Source organism: Ovis aries, chromosome 13 (genome assembly GCF_016772045.2).
Source record: "Ovis aries strain OAR_USU_Benz2616 breed Rambouillet chromosome 13, ARS-UI_Ramb_v3.0, whole genome shotgun sequence".
Lineage (NCBI taxonomy): Eukaryota > Metazoa > Chordata > Mammalia > Artiodactyla > Bovidae > Ovis > Ovis aries.
Window position 1 is genome coordinate 77,094,505 of NC_056066.1, and position 17,625 is coordinate 77,112,129.

General features: G+C 48.6%; 1 protein-coding gene across 4 annotated transcripts in view; it reads left to right on the top strand.

Moving 5' to 3' along the window:
* Positions 1–1,832: 1,832 nt before the first annotated feature.
* Positions 1,833–17,625, top strand: part of ARFGEF2 (ADP ribosylation factor guanine nucleotide exchange factor 2) — an 83,574-nt gene continuing 67,781 nt past the window's right edge. For 2 of the 4 annotated variants that reach the window (XM_027977301.3, XM_042230248.2), the window contains exons 1-3: positions 1,833–2,124; positions 15,214–15,244; positions 16,344–16,467. In XM_027977301.3, coding sequence (XP_027833102.2) covers positions 2,004–2,124; positions 15,214–15,244; positions 16,344–16,467 — 276 coding nt within the window. In that variant the 5' untranslated portion in view covers positions 1,833–2,003. The remainder of the gene's footprint in view (positions 2,125–15,213; positions 15,245–16,343; positions 16,468–17,625) is intronic. The other 2 variants (XM_042230247.2, XM_060397819.1) reach the window with 2 other exon arrangements.

Below are 17,625 nucleotides of genomic sequence, written 5' to 3' on the forward strand. Positions count from 1 at the left end.
CTCTTTCTTCCAGATGCTTCTACACATCCATCTGAAGACCTCATGATGCCCAGGTTCTGGAAGAGCACAGCCTCACTTTCAGCACATTCATTGGCCAAGGCAAGTCATGAGACTAGTCCAAGGAGGTAGAGAAACAGACTTTTTTTAAAGATAATATTTATTTATTTTAAACTTGACTCTGTTCCAGAAAGTCTTTAAAAATGTATATATATTGAAGTATAGTTGATTTACAACGTTGTGTTAATTTCAGCTATCCAGCAAAGTGATTCAGTTATACATGTATATATTCTTTCCATTATGGTTCATCACAGGATATTGAATATAGTCCCCTGTGCTAAACAGTAGGACTCTGTTGTTTATCCATCTTGTACAGACTCTACTTCTTGACCTGAGGAGCTGCCAAGTCTTGAGACGGCACTGGAACTTAAGGCCATGAAACCTGCAACCTGGCTCTAGCACAGGCCCTGGAGATGTAGCCTGCCCCTCTGTGGCCTGTACCCTAGTCAGACAAGGAACTCAACTAGGGAAAAAGGTCAGAAAGTGCTGGAGGGGGACAGGGCCTCCCTGAGATGTTGGAGCTGACACCTGAGAATCTGAGCATGTCTGTGTCAGAAGTTTAGAAGATTCCACGGAAGACCCTGCTCTTGCATGATCCCGGAAGCACCACAGCACCCCGAGGGGAAGCTCAAGGGAGGGTCCAGTGGAGATCACCACTGGTGTGACATCACTGGCTGTGGGAGACAGTGGGCCGGAATAACTGTCTCCTACCCTCCCTGGCAGGCCTGTGACTCTGGCCATGTTTGCCTTCTTCCCCTGTCTGATGCCCCCAAGTGCCCCCCTCCCCCACACGCTCCAACCCCCCCCTGAGACACAGAACTGGGAAGAACCAGGGATTTACGGGAATAGATGGATACACTCCAGGGGGAGGTGCACTGGGGTGGTCCTTGCTGACACCACCGCGCAGGGACGCAGCACCTGGACTGAAAGCCAGGAGTCGGCTCTACTCCAGGGGCAGGAAGGCTGCGTGTCTTGCCACTGAGGTGGGGAAATCCCGTTTGGAGAGTGTGCATAAACACACCTCCTTCCAAACGCTCTTTCTGCTTCAGCCTTCCCTTCACCTGCCCTTTCGCCCCACGCCTCACCCCGCCTTCCCTTGCTCTCTCCCTGTCCCGGCCTGTTTCCTCGCGTCCTCCCCTCCCTGGCTCCTCACGCCCCTCTCCCCCGTCTTTCCCCCACGCCCCTGCTCCGCCCCTGAGCGCTCTTCTTCCTCCCGGCTCTCTCCTCCCTGCTCTCTCGCCGTCTCCCCACGGCCCCTCACTTCCCGCTCGCCTCCTCCCTTCCCTCACCTGCACTTCCAGCTTCCTCTCGTTTGTTCCTCCTGACTTCCCCTGACTCCCCTATCATCTCTCCCTCCCCAACTTTCTCCCCATTCTGTCCCTCGCCTCCTGTCTGTCCTCTCTAGCCATCTCTCGCCTTTTTTCCCAGTCTTCTCTTCCCTCTTCCTTCCTCTCCAGTTCCCTGGTCTTTCCTTCATCTCCCACCCGGTCACTCCCCCATCCTCACGCTCCTCGTTGCCTCTTTCTCCTCACACCTCCGTCACCCCCACTCCTCCCTGTCACCTCTTTTTTTCTGTCCTTCACGTGCCCCCTGCCTCCGCCCATTTCTACTCTCTCGGCCACTTTTCCCCCCTACTTTCCCCGACCCTCGCCCACTTGGCCCCGCCCCCTGCTACAGACCCCGCCCCTGCCACAGGCCCCGCCCCCTACCACGGGCCCCGCCCCCGAGGTCACGGGATCGACAGACGCCGTCGCTGCTCCGCCGGTCACGTGGTCACGTGACGCGCTCCAATATGGCGGCGCCGTGTGGCCGCGGCGTCGCTTCCTGACTGGGTGGCGCGGACGGACGCGGCTGGTGCAGGCGGGGACGCCGGGCCCGCAGCCTCGCTCGCCCGCCCGCTCGCTCCGTCAGCCCGCGGGGCTGCCAGCCCCCGCTGGGCCGGGGCCATGCAGGAGAGCCAGACCAAGAGCATGTTCGTGTCCCGGGCCCTGGAGAAGATCCTAGCCGACAAGGAGGTGAAGCGGCCCCAGCACTCTCAGCTGCGCAGGGCCTGCCAGGTGGCGCTCGGTGGGTGAGCCGCCCCGGCCCGGCTCCGCGCCGGCCTCCCCATGCCGGCCGTTACCCCACCCGGCCTCAGCCCGGCCTCTTGGGCGCCACTTTCCCCCCGCGACCCCAAGGCCCACCCGCCCGGCCGCTTTATTATATCCAAGGGGGACCTGGTACCCTGGCAGCTCGGGACTGGCCCAAGGTCACCCAGCAAGTTGGTGACAGTCAGGGCCGGCTCTCCAGCCTCCCAGCCTTGGGTTCTTGCCACGACTCCCTGCCGTCCCATTTCCTGGTTCGTTCCCTCGTCACCCTCAGAAGCAGCAGCTCTTCCTCCAAGTTTTTCTTTACGTGGGTTCTGCTGGTTGGAGTTGTCCCTTGTGAGATGGGCAGGTGGGAAGAGCCGCCCAGCTGGTTTAGGGAAAACTGAGGCCTGCTTTGTAAGTGCCCAAGTGGTGACTGTTTTTCGTTCATTTGGGATCGCCCATAACTCCTTCCAGGAGGGAATGTAGAGAGGGTTATCCTCCACCTGCCAGATATTGTAGTGTGCACGAGATCTACTTCTCAAACAGAGGGTCTGTGAAGCTAGAGATACTTGTCTTATTCACCGCAGGAACCCTAGCAGTGTCTGGCACACGGTAGATGGTACTGACTTGAATGGACCCACAGATGACTGAGCGACAATGAGAAGTCTTATTCATCCCTAGTTAAAACCTTAGTAGTTGATTCCATTATCAACATCCTTTTAGTTTTCGGTCATTCAGCAAATATATATTTATCAAGTGCCCACTGTGTACCAGGCACTGAGGATACAGTGGGGAAGAAGACAGACAAGGTATTTGCCCTTACAGAGCTCATAGTCTAATAGAGGAGATGAAATAAGTAAATTTAAAGATTAATAAGACATTTTTGAATACTAATACATATTTCTATACTAGTAAATTTTTTTGTAATTACTTTTGTAAAATTTTTTGTAAACGAGCAAAATGTAACAAAGAGGGCCTGAGACAGCATGGTCAAGAAAGTAGTCCTTTCTGAGGAGGGGACATTTGAGCCAAGTACTGAAAGTCAGGAAGTATCCGCCATGAGGAATTTCAGGAGAAGAGGGGGTGAGGATCAGTACATTTGACCGGAGTTGGGTCTCGGATTAATTCGCTGTCCCAATGCCTTTGCTTTGGAATCTGTAAAAAGACCTGTTATCCTAACAAGTGACTGAGTAAAAGGAAAGTTTTATTTTCTTCTGTCACCTTTTGAGGTTTGAGGTTACCATCATCTTTCTCCCTTCATTTGGTGCAAGGAGCTCTGGGAGTCTTCTCTTGCGGCCTAGGAATGGGTTTGTGAGCTTTGCCATTATTTTTCTGGAAGGCCCTAGCTTTTGTGGGTCTGAGACACCCTCAAGGATCAAGAACTATTGATAACAAAGGTGGTTGTTGCTGGGAACAGATGCTAGTCTTGTGAAATTCAGGATCAATTGAGGAACTCACTGAGACTTAGATTTGTAAAGCTTTTTTATTCAGAAATCAGGGCTAACTGTTGGATATTGTTTTATCAGGAATGCAGGATAAACCCTACGAAGCAGTTAGGCGAAAGCGGATATTTACAACTCCACTTTGAAATCTGCCTGCATTCTATTCTCTCATTGTTACTTTAAGTGAATTGTTGCGGAAGTTTGCAAATGGTTATTTGGCAAAGTTTTCATTCTCCCTTCGGAAAACTTAACATCAAAATTAAACCGAATCGTATATCACTTTGTTGGAACCTACTTATAAAATCATCACATGGGTTATAAAAAGAGCCTAAACATTGGGAGGTTTCTTGATATTTTTAGATTATATCTTTGTTGAGAACTCCAGATTTTTCCAACCTGAATTGTGGAACACACATTCAGTATTTTGGTAGTGAATTGAAGAAATAGCCTATTCTGAAAATATAAATTCTCCATTAAAAATATTTTTCTTGTCAAACAATATAGATGAGTTAAATAAAATATCCCATATAATGTTATTTAAGAAAAAATTAACTTATAAAGGAAGTAATTGACACAGGTTAATTGAATAGCTGATTGTCATGGTAGCTCATCATCAAATTGAGTAATTACTATAAAGTAACCTGTGTAAAGTGTTGAGTTAAACTGATCATCTTTTTTTTTTTTTTTTTTAAGACAGTACTTGTGTGTCATTGCTGTTAAGTAATAAAGGACTGCAGAAAAAAAGACACAGAAAAGGATCTGGTGATATTTTACTCTGCATCTCAAGGCCCAGTTTTGTGTCCAGTTAACATAGCTGAAGGGTCCCAGGTGGCTCAGCAGTAAAGAATTCACCTAGTGCAGGAGATGCATGTTCAACCCCTGTGTCGATAAGGTTCTCTGGAGCAGGAAATGGCAGCCCACTCCAGTGTTCTTGCCTGGAGAATCCCATGGACGGAGGAGCCTGGCGGGCTGCAGTCCAGGGGGTTGCTAGGAGTCGGACATGACTGAGCACGCGCATGGAAAGTGGCTAAAACATTGCTGTGCACAAGAAGCATTGCAGGGCGGCAAGTAGTGTAGAGATTTCCTATCATTTTGATAAGAGGAACTGTAAGTGACCACTCAAAGTTGAAATGTTGACCAATAGGAGCTGTTCCTGGAAACAGCTTCTGTGACCTTCCAGGAGTTGTGGTGTATTGGGGGGAGGGAACAGGGGATGTCGGAGCTGTGTGGTGTAGGGGTTTGGAGTGTGTTCTCTGGACTCACCTGCCTGGCTTCAAATCCCTTGCCTTCCAGTTGCTATCTTTGTGATCTTGGACAGATGTTACATCTTCCTGTTGGGGCTGTTAATAAAGATGAAGTTAATTGACATGTGCACAGCATTCGGCATGCAGTAGATACACTGTATAGGCTTGCTGTGCTGTTTACTTTTGCTATTTGAATCTGTGACAAACCACAGACACTGTAAGCACCTGGCTTGATGTTCTTAGCTTAGGTTGGTTCTTCATTCAGGAGTGACTTATTGCTCTATTTGGTTTGTAGATGCAATAAATAAGAATATAATTACATGACTAAAAGGCTGTGTTTAAGAGAGTATTAACTTGCCTAGCTCAGTGAAGACAGGAGTTGTTCCTTGTGAAAGCAGTGAAGATCAGGATGAATAGGTTTGGAGTAATCTCAGGGATTCATGCAAAGGGCCGACTCATTGGAAAAGACTCCGATGCTGGGAAAGATTGAGGGCAGGAGGAGAAGGGAACTATAGAGGATGAGAAGGTTGGATGGCATCACCGACTCAATGGACATGAGTTTGAACAAGCTCCAGGAGATAGTAAAGGACAGGGGAGCCTGGGGTGCTGGGGTCCATGGGGTCACAAAGAGTCGGATAACGACTTAGCAACTGAACAGCATTCAACAGGCCAAAGGCATAGGTAGGGTCTGCCCAGTTAGAAAATCGTGGCCCTCCAACCTTTATTGAGAAATCAAAAGAGCCTGTGAGTGTATTCATCACCCCAGGAATGCTGTTGCTCTTTACTTTCATAATGAAGTTTTGAGGACTGCAAGGAGATCCAACCAGTCTATTCTGAAGGAGATCAACCCTGGGATTTCTTTGGAAGGAATGATGCTAAAGCTGAAACTCCAGTACTTTGGCCACCTCATGCGAAGAGTTAACTCACTGGAAAAGACTCTGATGCTGGGAGGGATTGGGGGCAGGAGGAGAAGGGGACGACCGAGGATGAGATGGCTGGATGGCATCACTGACTCGATGGACGTGAGTCTGAGTGAACCCCAGGAGGTGGTGATGAACAGGGAGGCCTGGCGTGCTGCTATTCATGGGGTCACAAAGAGTCGGACACGACTGAGTGAACTGAATAATCTCGAACCTTTCACCCCTCCAGTTGGAGCATATAATCACATTTTTAAACCTTCCTTTCACACCTGCCTTACTTGAGAGTTATTCTTTCCCATGATCTTTTTATATTTCTGGTTTTAAACCCTGTGATAGAATCCAGAAAAATGGAACTGATGAACCTATTTGCAGGGCAGGATTAGAGACGTAGAGGATGGATTTGTGGACACAGTGGGGGAAGGAGATGGTAGGACGAATTGTGAAAGAGTAGCATTGAAATATATACGTTACCATGTGTAAATAGAAGCTAGTGGAAGGCTGCTGTATAACAGGGAGTTCAGCCTGTTGCTGTGACGACCTAAAGGGATGGGATAGAAGATGGGAGGCTTGAGAGGGAGGGGATATACATATCCTTATGGGCGATTCGCATTGTACGGCAGAAACCAACACTTTATAAAGCAATTGTCCTCCAATTAAAAATAAATTTAAAAAAAAACTATGAAGTGTAGAGACTTGATAAGATAATCGGAGCATTTTTAAATGGTGTGGGAAGATTCTGAAATCTCCAAAACTTGAACTGAATTGTTCTAACATTGCTCTTCATGTATAGGAGATGGAGTGTCTTATTTCATCATTTAATACCCACGAAGCGCCATGTAAGGGCTGAGTGCTCTGTAACTGCCAGCTGTCATTAAACATACGTGTGTTTTTCGTATGAAATTCAGTGACTTTAATCTTGGAGCAGTTTTAGGTTCATAGCAAAATTGCATAGGAGGTACAAGGAATTCCCGTATTCCACCCCCAACACGCATGCTATTACCAACATCCCTCAGCAGAGCTGGACGTTTTTATAGTGGTGAACCTCACATTGCTGCATCATTATCAGCCAGTCAAGTGAGTGACTTTTTAAAAATCACGTCATGTGATAACTATATGAAATCAACCATGTGCTGAGCGTTTCTGTGCTCCAGGCATAGTGCCATATGCTTTACCTGCAGTTTGGTTCTTATGATTGTTGTCCTTATTGAGGCCTAAAGAACGCCGACTCAGCCAGAAAGCCATGGAGCCAGGCTGTGAACACTGGCATCCTGGCTCCAGAGCCCACAGTAACCATCACCACCATTGCTTCTCCACAAGGAAGCGCTTGTGCTGTGTGAGGTACTCAGTGAAGCCTTAAACAGTCATTATATTGAGGCGAAGTTTCTATGCAGTGACGGTTTGGTAATGTTTCAGTAATGTTCAGTAAGAGACCATAGTTTTTGAGTATGGTTGAATTGAATTTTGAGATGTAGTATTTGAAAGCCTGTAATCAAAAAGATCACAGCTTTTTCTCTGCAGCTTTTCACTGCATATGTATTTGGTTTAATTTCGGATCTAAAAGGAAGAAAGAAATGAGAGTATAAGAGCTGGTTTCCCATAAGCTTCATTTGATGTATTAAGTCTTTCTGATTTAGGACCTCTGTCTTTTTATCAGCAGTATCCCTCGTCTTCATTCTAGAGTTGTGACATGTAATTGATGTCCATCTTTGGATACAAGCAGGCAAAGGGAAACCAAGGCTCAAGGGCAACTTGCCCACATCTGTCCAGCCAGGTGGGCAACAACTACAACATGCAGCTGACATATAAATCATAAAGTCCAGTTTTGGACTTGCAATTCTGTTTAATATACAGGGTTTAGAAACGTGGATCATTGGTGATCTTAGCTTGAGCCGTTTTGGTGGCATGATGTGGGTGAAAACCAGACCAGAGTGGGCTGTGGAGTGAGTGGGAGGTGAGCAACACACAAACCTTTCCCAAAGATTGGCTTTGCAGTGAAGGGGAGGAGGGAAGTGTAGATCAGAGGAATGCTCTGGTTTATTCTTTTTTTTAAAGATAGAAAAACTCAAACTTGTTTAAATGTCTTTAGGAAGAAGCCAGTTAAGGGAGTACATTCATACATTTTCATTCATTCATTCAGTTGCTAAATTACGTTTGACTCTTTCTGACTCCGCCAGGGTAGCAAATCCAGGCGCCTCTGTCCATGAGATGTCCCGGGCAAGAGTACTGGAATGGGTTACCATTTCCTTCTCCGTGCATGCCGAGTCGTTTCATTTGTGTCCAACTCTTTGCAACCCTGTGGACTGTAGCCCTCCAGGCTCCTCTGTCCATGGGATTCCCCAGGCAAGGAATACTGGAGTGGGTTGCCATTTCCTTCTCCAGGGGATCTTCCTGACCTAGGGATCAAACCTGCATCTTTTAACATGTCCTACACTGGCAGACAGATTCTTTACCACTAGCACTTAGAAGGAATATAAGTGCAAAATTTGAAAAATATCAAAAATATCCCTAAATTATCATAAAGTAAGGCTTTCAGTTGGAATACAGAATAAAACTTTAATGTTAGCAAAGTCTGGTGTTTTGGTTAGACATTTTGTTTATGAGTGCTGTGGATTATAAAAATTTTGAGAAATAGTAGGACTCTTTCTTAACTGATATTACTTTTTGTTGAGAAGCTTTATGATTATTTTGCAGGCGGAGGTCCTCTGTCTAGAAGCAGCACTAAAAATTGGATTTTGTTTATTGAAAAGGATTTATTTATTGGATTGGCAGAAAATTCACTGGCAGCTGTGTTTGAAACTTTGCATATTGAGTAGTCTTGTAGTCCTGAACTGATAATTTAGCTTTTGGGAGCCTCGGTTTCCTGGGATGAGAAAGGTGATAATACCTGTATCACAGGATTATTGTAAAGGTTACATGAACTAACACAATAAATAACTGACAACAACGTACCTGGCACCTAACAAACGACCTACTGAAGTTCAGAGGCATTGGCGTTACTTGCATTTAAAGGAGAAGGAACTGAATGCTTGTTCTTCTCTGCCTCCCTTATTAATTGGTTTATGGACGTCTTTGCTGGTCTCTGACATTTCAACACCAGCAAGGCAAGTGGTTGGAAGAGTTTAGAGCTCTGCCCTGTGCTTGTAAATCTCAGGGGAGACTCTGTAAGCGGTGCTGGGGAAAACAGTAAGATCATTCTTTATGGAAAAGCGCAAACTTGTGAAAACGTGTACTTAATCAGCAAGTACATGGAGTCTCTCATATAAATAGCTCAGAACTGTGTTTAATTCTTACCATTTTCACCAGGCCTAGGGGGCCTGCCAGGAAAATACTTGACTTTCTTTCCAGGAAGGTTATCTTAGAAAATACTTACATGTTTACTAGTTCATTCCTGGAGTCTTTCTATAAGAAGCTTCTTTGGGATTACTGTCTTGGTTGTAAATGAGTCTTTGGGCTTTTTTATTCGGTATTTCATTAGGTTTTCTAGACTTGCAGAACAGCCTTCCGATGCCGGGACCTAGAAGTCTTAAAATTGTCCTCATTCCTAAAGAATGGTAGTCAGTGTGTTCTCGTTCTCTATACAGTCCTTTTGTCTTTTGACTGAACCAGGGTGACGTTCATTCAGAAGGTATTTATTTGGGTGTCATACCTGCTGTCAGGACACAAAGAAAACAAAGACCTCGTTCTCATGGAACTTGGGGTTAATGGGGAAGAAGGGGCTGTTCAAATAAGCACGTTTTCTGAGTCATACCAGTAATGTGACAAGTCCTGTGAAGGAGAAAAACCTGATCCCACAGGCAAAGTGGACAAGGGGTGAAGGAAGGTTTCCCTGAGGAAGCTGAGAGCTGGATGACAAACACTGAAGAGGTTAGGGTGAGAGGCACTTTGGCAGCAGGGGCAGAACAGCGTAGGCAAAGGCCCGGCGGCAGAGAGGAGTAGGGCAGTTCAGAAAAACGAACAGATACAACTGCCTGTGATTCTACAGTTACAAGTCCCCCCCCCCCCAAGTTTTAATAATAATAATTTTTTAAAAAACTAAAGGAGGCCACTGACTGGGGCATGGCAGATGAAGGGGGAAAGGGTTTGGAGGTGAGGCAGGAGAGGCAGTCCAGGCCCCCAGCACATCGGACCTTGGAAGCTGTGCTGAGGAGTCTGATTTTTAGACCAATAGCAGTGAGATAATACTGCAGAGTTCTAAAGAGGGAAGAAGCTGATAAAGAGGTTAGTATTTTGGAAAGATCACTTGAGCCATTATGTTCAGAACATCTTCGAGGACGCCCAGAGGGGTTGCCCAGGGACCACTCGGGAGGCAGTTATCATCCAGGGGGGAAGTGCTGGGGCCCAGCCTTAGAGTAGTGACAGGGGAAACAGTAGAATGAAGGGATTCCCCGCTGGGTTAGAAGGGAGAGCTAAGAAAACCTGATGTTGGATTGGACAATGCCAGAATGTGGATAAGTAAGGCTGACTCTTAAGCTTGTGACTCACCCAACTGGATGGACGGTGGTGTAGTTCCTTAAGATGGTTGTGGAAGACCATCTAGAGAGAGGTGGGTGGAGGAGCTTGATCTGAGTTGGGACTTGGATATTGGATGAACGTATGAGCTTCATGTTCCTAAGGCAGGCCTGCACCGGAAATGAGGACTGGGAGGTTGTCCGAGCCCAGGTGGGAATCTAAGGGGCAGGCGAGGCTGCGAATGCCTCTGAGGAAGAGCTGAGTGTTGCAGAGAAGGAAAGGCAGGAGAGCCTGGGCCTGAGGAAGCCCGGCCCGCCTGGCTGGGCAGAGGCGGCTGAGTGTGCCAAGGAAACGGAGGAGAGATGGGGCGGGACGCAGAGGGCCAATGGGAACGTGTGCTTACAAGGCCAGCTGTGCAGTGTGCTCAGGCTCGCTCAGTCGTGTCTTCATGACCCCATGGGCTGCAGCCCGCCAGGCTCCTCTGTCCATGGGGTTTTCCTGGCAAGAGTACTGGAGGGGGTTGCCATTTCCTTGTCCAGGGGATCTTCCCAGCCCAGGGATCAAACTTGCATCTCCATGTCTCCTGCATTGCAGGCGGATTCTTTACCACTAGCGCCGCCAGAGAAGCCCTTAAATCGAGAAGATTTCTGTGAGGGGAAGTCAGTAAGGTCAATCGCTGCAGAGAGGTCAAGTCAGACAGCAGCTGGAAAACTGCCCATCAGCTTTTGAGCCCTGCGGGTCATGGGTGACCTTAGCTGGAGCTGTGCTGGTGGCACAGTGAAGGTGAAAACCAGACTGGAGTGGGTGGGGGCAGGCGTGGGAGGTGAGGAAACGGACACGACTCTTTCCCAGGCTTTGCCTGGGGTGTGAAGAGGGAGAGGTGGATCATGGAGCGTTTTTTGGCTTTATTTTTATCTTTGTTTGAAGGTAGAAGAGACTTGCAGAAGGCACTGGCACCCCGCTCCAGTACTCTTGCCTGGAAAATCCCAGGGACGGAGGAGCCTGGTGGGCTGCCGTCTGTGGGGTCGCACAGAGTCGGACACGACTGAAGCGACTTAGCAACAGCAGTAGCAGCAGAAGAGACTTGAGCTTGTTTCAGCATCATTGGGAAGGGAGCCAGCTGAGGGAGAGGTTAACTAAGAAAAAGGATGGTTTATTCATTCAACAAATATTGAGCGCCTGCTCTGTGTCTAGGAATTCCTAGATGCTGGGGATTCAGCAGTGACCAGAACAGACCAAAGTCTCTGTTGTCACAGAGTTTATGTTCTGCTGGGGAAGTCGGAGCATAAGTGAAACAGAGTATGTCACAAGTGGTAAATAAGGTGGTGAAAGACTAGAAAAATTGGTGTAAAGTGAAAAAACAGGGCAGGTAAGGTAGTGAAGAATCACAAGGAGCGGTCGGGTGGCAGTTTCAGGTAACGAGGGAAGAGGTGACATTTCGACAGTCATCTGAAGGAATCGATGAGTGAGCCTGTGGATATCTGGAGGCAGGAGGGCGTTCCAGGAGGCAGGAGGAGCTGGTGCGAAGGCCCTGGGACAGGAACTGGCCATGAATGAGCTGGGGTGGGGGGAGGTGAGGTCAGAGGGGCTCACAGGGGCCCAGATCTTTCAGAAGCTTGGAGGCCAAGATCAAGACTGTGAGTTTTACTCTGTGTGAGATGAGAAGCCAGTGGAGTTCTGTGCAAAGGAGCAGATGTTATCAGATTTACTTTATAATGGTTATGGATAATCTATTTTGAGCAGATATAACCTGATTTATATTTTAAGGGAATCCCTCTGGCTGCTGTGTAGAGAATGCTGTGGGCCATGAGGAACAGTGAGAGTTGAAGGCATGAGACCAGTTAAGAAAGAGGCTCTCGGTCCAGGCAGGAGATGGTGACAGTCTGGCTTGGTGTAATGGGGGTGGTCCCCTGTGGTGAGAAGTGGTCAGATTTAAATAGTTCTCAGAAGGCAGCAGGGACAGGACATTGCAAAGGTGGAGGGAATTGACACTACTGTTTTCCAGCAGGAGAGAGTGCGGGCTGGCCAGTTTATGTATTGGCTAAGAGGAAGTTGAAGGAGTCTCCTTGTGGCTTTTAATTTTTGCATGAAATGGGCTGTTTCGTTGGCTGTGAGTAAAGAGGAATGGTGACATCAAGAGGGAGAGACAGGGTGTTTGAGGAGAGAACGCGATGCGCAGTAGTCTGCGTGGAGAGGTAGAGAAGGTGGGCTTAACCAGCAGTGTCTAGGTACTGCTGTGGTTGGTCGTCAGGGCCTTTAGAGACCTGCCGGCTTTCCCTGCTGTCAGGCCTGTCATTGGGTGTGGAGACTGGTCAGAAGGGAATGGTCATACAAGCTTGGTATTTGGCCAGAAGTTAACACTAAAAATCAGAGAACAAGTCAAGCCTATTGTTTGGCAAGGAGAGGAACCAGTCAATCCTAAAGGAAATCATCCCTAAATATTGGAAGGACTGATGCTAAAGCTCCAGTACTTTGGTCACCTGATGCGAAGATCCGACTCATTGGAAAAGAGCCTGATGCTGGAAAAGATGGCAGGCAGGAAGAGAAGGGGGTGACAGGATGTGATGGTTGGATGGCATCACCAGCTCAACAGACATGAGTGTGAGCAAACTCTGGGAGATAGTGAAGGACAGGAAAGCCTGGCGTGCTGCAGTCCATGGGGTCACAAAGCATAGGACATGACTTAGCAACTGCACAGTAACAGCAACAGATTACAGTCCTGCTAATGGGATCTGTCCTGGAAAAATGAAGAAAGGAAAGCTGACAAGTTGGTCTAGTCAAGTCTGACAGGCCAAAGAAGGGTCCTACTGGGGCCAGTTAGTAGGTCAACTGGAAGGACAGGAGCTGGGCAGGTACAGGGAGGAGCTGGAAGTTCCAAACAGGGACAAGATTCAGAGTGTGACCAGCCCCTCCGGCCTGGCTTGGGGAGAGGGGCGGGGGAGGGCCTTGTGGATTTGCGTGGTGGGGGGTGGGGGTGAAGCAGACTGGATGTATGAGGGGAGGTGGAGGTTCCAAGGGGTGTTGCGGAACCTTGCGGAGTTGACCAGCGATGGCGTCGTTGAGGTTGGTTGTGGTCACTGTTGGACCTAGCCTGGGAGCGGAGCAGAAGGAGGTGAGCTGGTGCCAAAGCCATCAGTGAGCCAGGAGGTGTGACCCGAGGGGTTCGTACAGGACAGCGATGCCCAGAAGGCGTTTCCCGGGGAGACGCGTGGCCTCGCAGCTGCCGCTGCCGCACCCGCCCAGGTCTCCCTCCTCTCCAGCCTGCTTATTTATTGCTCCTAATTGCCCAGTTGGCAGTTAGGAGAGCAGGGCCTATTAAAACGTGGGGCAATAAACCGGGGCAGGTGTGCCCCGCCACCTGCTCCTCCCCTTCCCCCCTCCCCCCGTCTCTGGAGCAGATAGCCGGGCTGTGAGTCCTGCAGTGGTGCTTCCTGGCTGTGGCCGTGGGCAGGGAACTTCACCTCTCTGGGCCCAGATTCCCACCTGCACATGGTTAGGAGACGAGCTTCTTGTCTTCCGGAGGCGTGAGGAGGGCCAGATGGGCCCATGCCCCTGTGAATGTCAGCTGTTCCGTGAGTTGTGTTCCCTGAGTTGTCTTCTTTCCCTTGGCGCTCTGCAGGGCACCAGTGGCAAGAGAGACTTGGCACTGTTACTGACTCCTGTCTTAAGGGCCAGAGAGCTGACGTTTATTGGCCACCTGTGTATGCTTGACCCTGCCTTAGCCATGAACACTTCGGGTTTCTCAAAAGTTACTCACACCCACCTGCCTTGTTATAGTCTCTGGAGCATATGGAGCTGCTTTTTATCATGCTCCTGTTTCTTCAGAGTAGGACATCAAGATTCAAGGAGGTTTACTAACCCACCTGGTGTCATTCAGGTGAGAGATATCCATGCCAGAACCTAGTTCTGCCAGAATTGCCAACCCATTTCTTGCCTTTCACTCACCAGGCTATGTCATGTTGATTTTTGCAAGCTGAAAGCTTGGCCACCAGCCTCCTGGGCTGGATTTCCCTGGCCACTCCCACAGCCTGAGGCCTCAGCTAGAGGAGGCCAAAGCTGCTCCTTCATGGATTCTTGTCCTGGAGGGGCAGGAACCACACCACGGAGCTCTGTTTAGCTGACCCAGTGTGTCACAGGCCTTATGGTCCCTGGGCAAGATGTTTGATATTAGTCATCCGGATGTTTCTCTTCTGCTTTCTTATGTGTGTAGAAAGAGGACATTGAAAGATTGGCTCGAAAGTTAAAATTGCCACCTCTTGTAAAGTTCAGTTACTCGGTCTTCACTTCCTAAAAGTTAGTCTGGAATAGAGTTGTCCAGGGGGAGGAAATCTGTCACCCCCAGCACCGTGTTCTACAGTTGCTAGGATAACTAATGCAGTGTTTGTAGACGACTGGCTCACAAGAGATTGTATAAAGAAGGCTGGCCTTTTGGAGGTTATCTGAATACATGGAATTCAGGTGGACCGGCTTCACCGGCCTGCTTTGATAATACCGTGAGCCTGCCGAGCGCACCACGTAGGAATGCATTCGACTAAGTGGATGCAGGGGAACCAGCGTGTTTAGATAGGATGTTCTTGTTTCAGTGGCGCAAAATCGTGCCTTCCTAGAAATAAGACTCTCTTTGAGATCGTGATTGCTGAATGTTGACACTGTATCCGTAACCATAACCGTGTAGTTGATGTTCCCTCCATGGTAAAGGTTCATAAATTAATTTTAACTCATAAAAATTATGTATATATATTATATATTACAAAATTATATATATAAATTATGATTATATATATTAGCACAGTAGAAATGTCCTTAATGCTGCTGAGCTGTACACTTAAAAATAGTTGTGATAAATTTTGTGTTAGCATATTTACCACAACTTTTGTAAATGCTAAAGCAAAAGTATATATACTTACCGTAGAAAATGTGGGAAAGAAAGATCATCATCGCCCTACTCAGACAGCTTTCAGTATTTTGTTGTTTGTTTTCTTTTATATATACATTACCTGCTCCTAACATGCCTCTCTTTCTTCCCCACCAGATGAAATTAAAGCAGAAATAGAGAAGCAGAGGTGAGCCCGGGCGCCTTCTCCTTGCTGAAGCGCAGTGTGACGGGAACTGGCGGGGGTTGCGGGAACTCCTTCCTCTGCGTGTTTCCTCCTGTTCTGGTCCTGGGTGGAGGGTGGGGCACACACTCTCCCAGCATAGTGCTGGACACACGGCAGGACTCTGTATCTGTCTGTACTGATGCCAGGTTAACAGACTGCTGGCTAGCAGCTGCACATTTGGAGGAGAGGGTGTGTGCATGTGAGTGCTAAGTTGCATCCGACTCTTTGCGCCTCTAAGGACTGCAGCCCGCCAGGCTCCTCCGTCCATGGGATTCTCCAGGCAAGCATACTGGAGTGGGTTGCCATGCCCTCCTCCAGGGGATCTTCCCAACCCAAGGATTGAGCCCCAGTCTCCTGCGTTGTGGGCAGATTCTTTACCGCTGAGCCCCCTGGGAAGCCCCCACGGAAGGCTCACCAGCATTAACTTGACCTTCCTTACCCTCTCCTCTGGGGCTTCTCCTGTGGCTCAGCGGTAAAGAATCCACCTGCCAATGCAGGAGATGCAGGAGATCCCTGGGTCGAGAAGATTCCCTGGAGGAGGGCATGGCAACCCACTCCAGTATTCCTGCCTGGAAAATCCAATGGACAGAGAAGCCTGGAAGGCTACAGTCCTTGGGATCACAAGAGTTGGACCTGACTTAGCAACTCAGCACCAGCAACCACCTTCCCTTGACAGAGGAGGCAGAGCCCTGGGTCTTGCAGGTCATGCTTCCTCAGGCAGGAGGACAGCATATGCTGTTACGGGGTGGCCCCTCATCCTCAGAGTATTGAGGCCAGAGTCCCCCCTTCAGAAATGCAGCTCTGACGTGGCATCCAGGATCTGTACCAGGCTGCTGACGTGACAGCCTGTCATCAGAGATCTTGTTCTCTGCGTGTGGCGCCTTAGTGTGTTTTTCCCCTAATGCGTGTCTTTAAACTCCTCCCTGTCTAGCCCCCCAGATGTGGTTTGCAGGCACTTTTAATTAAATGATTGCAAGTGGGAGCAAAAATTAAAGTGGTGGGGGAGAGTAGCAAAAGCAAGCTTTTTTAATTCGTTTCCCCTCTCCGGCCCTCTCTGCTTTAGGCTCGGTGCTGCTGCACCGCCAAAGGCAAACTTCGTTGAAGCTGACAAGTACTTCCTTCCATTCGAGCTAGCTTGCCAGTCCAGGTCCCCCCGGGTGGTCAGCACGTCCCTCGACTGCTTGCAGGTACTGTGTTTCATCTTGGTGGTATACAGGGTGTTCTCGCAGGCTACAGGTGGTCCTTTATACCAGGAGCCCCCAGCCTCCAGGCCACGGACCTGCCCCTCCTGTCAGATCAGCTGAGACAGGAGACTAGGAAACAAAGTGCGCAGTGAACGTAAAGCGCTCGGATCGCTCTGAAACCACCCTCCCTGTGCCCCAGTCCACGGAAGAACTGTCCTCGGTGAGACCGGCCCCTGCTGCCAAAAAGGTTGGGGACCACTGCTACATAGCTGTGCCCATGACCCTGGTACTCAGAATGCTCTGAGTTGGTGGACGGAGGAGCTTTTCACCTCATTCTTTATATTACTGTCGGGGAGAGAAGAATGAGAGGTCTGATCTCTTTACTTAAAGAATTTGATTCCTAGAAGTATTTTGTTGATCTCTTTGTGTGTTTTCCTAAATAAAACCTCTAGCATTGATTGAATTATTGGTACATATGCAGGCACAGAAGGTGTTTTATGCAGCTTCTTTATTGATGGCGTTAATACTCATCAAGTAGAGAGAGAGAATCAGCTCACGTTATTTGTGGTGATGGTCTGTAAAGTCACTGTGAACACAGAATTAGCGAGTCCTGAAGTGTTGTTCCTGGATGAACTCCAGGACTAGGCTCCTGCAAGCCTCTCCAGTCACCTGCTCACCAGTCGATGGACGTACAGCCTTACTCTCTGTGGGTTTCTGTCTGCGTACTTGCCTGCTCAGTTGTGTCTGACTCTTTGTGACCTCATGGACTGCAGCCCTCCAGGCTCCTCTGTCCATGGAATTTCCCAGGCAAGAATACTGGAGGGGGTTGCCATTTCCTCCTCCAGAGGATCTTCCTGACCCAAGGATTGAACCTGCGTCTCTTGGGTCTCCTGCATTGGCAGGTGGATTCTTTACCACTCAGCCTTCGGGGAAGCTCATGTTTCTGTTTAAAGATACCTTATTCACAGCAACCTGCATTGTTGGTTCATTAGCCTTGAGCTCATGATCAGCAGCACTGTGATACATGCCTGAACAAAGCTGATCACACGTCCTTTCTCTTCAGGGCACATCCCTGCCTTCTTGTTCTTAGCCACACTAAGAGAGCACTCAGCTGTGTGCACGTGGGCCTTTTTAAATGGTAAAATCACCAAAAAAAAGGAC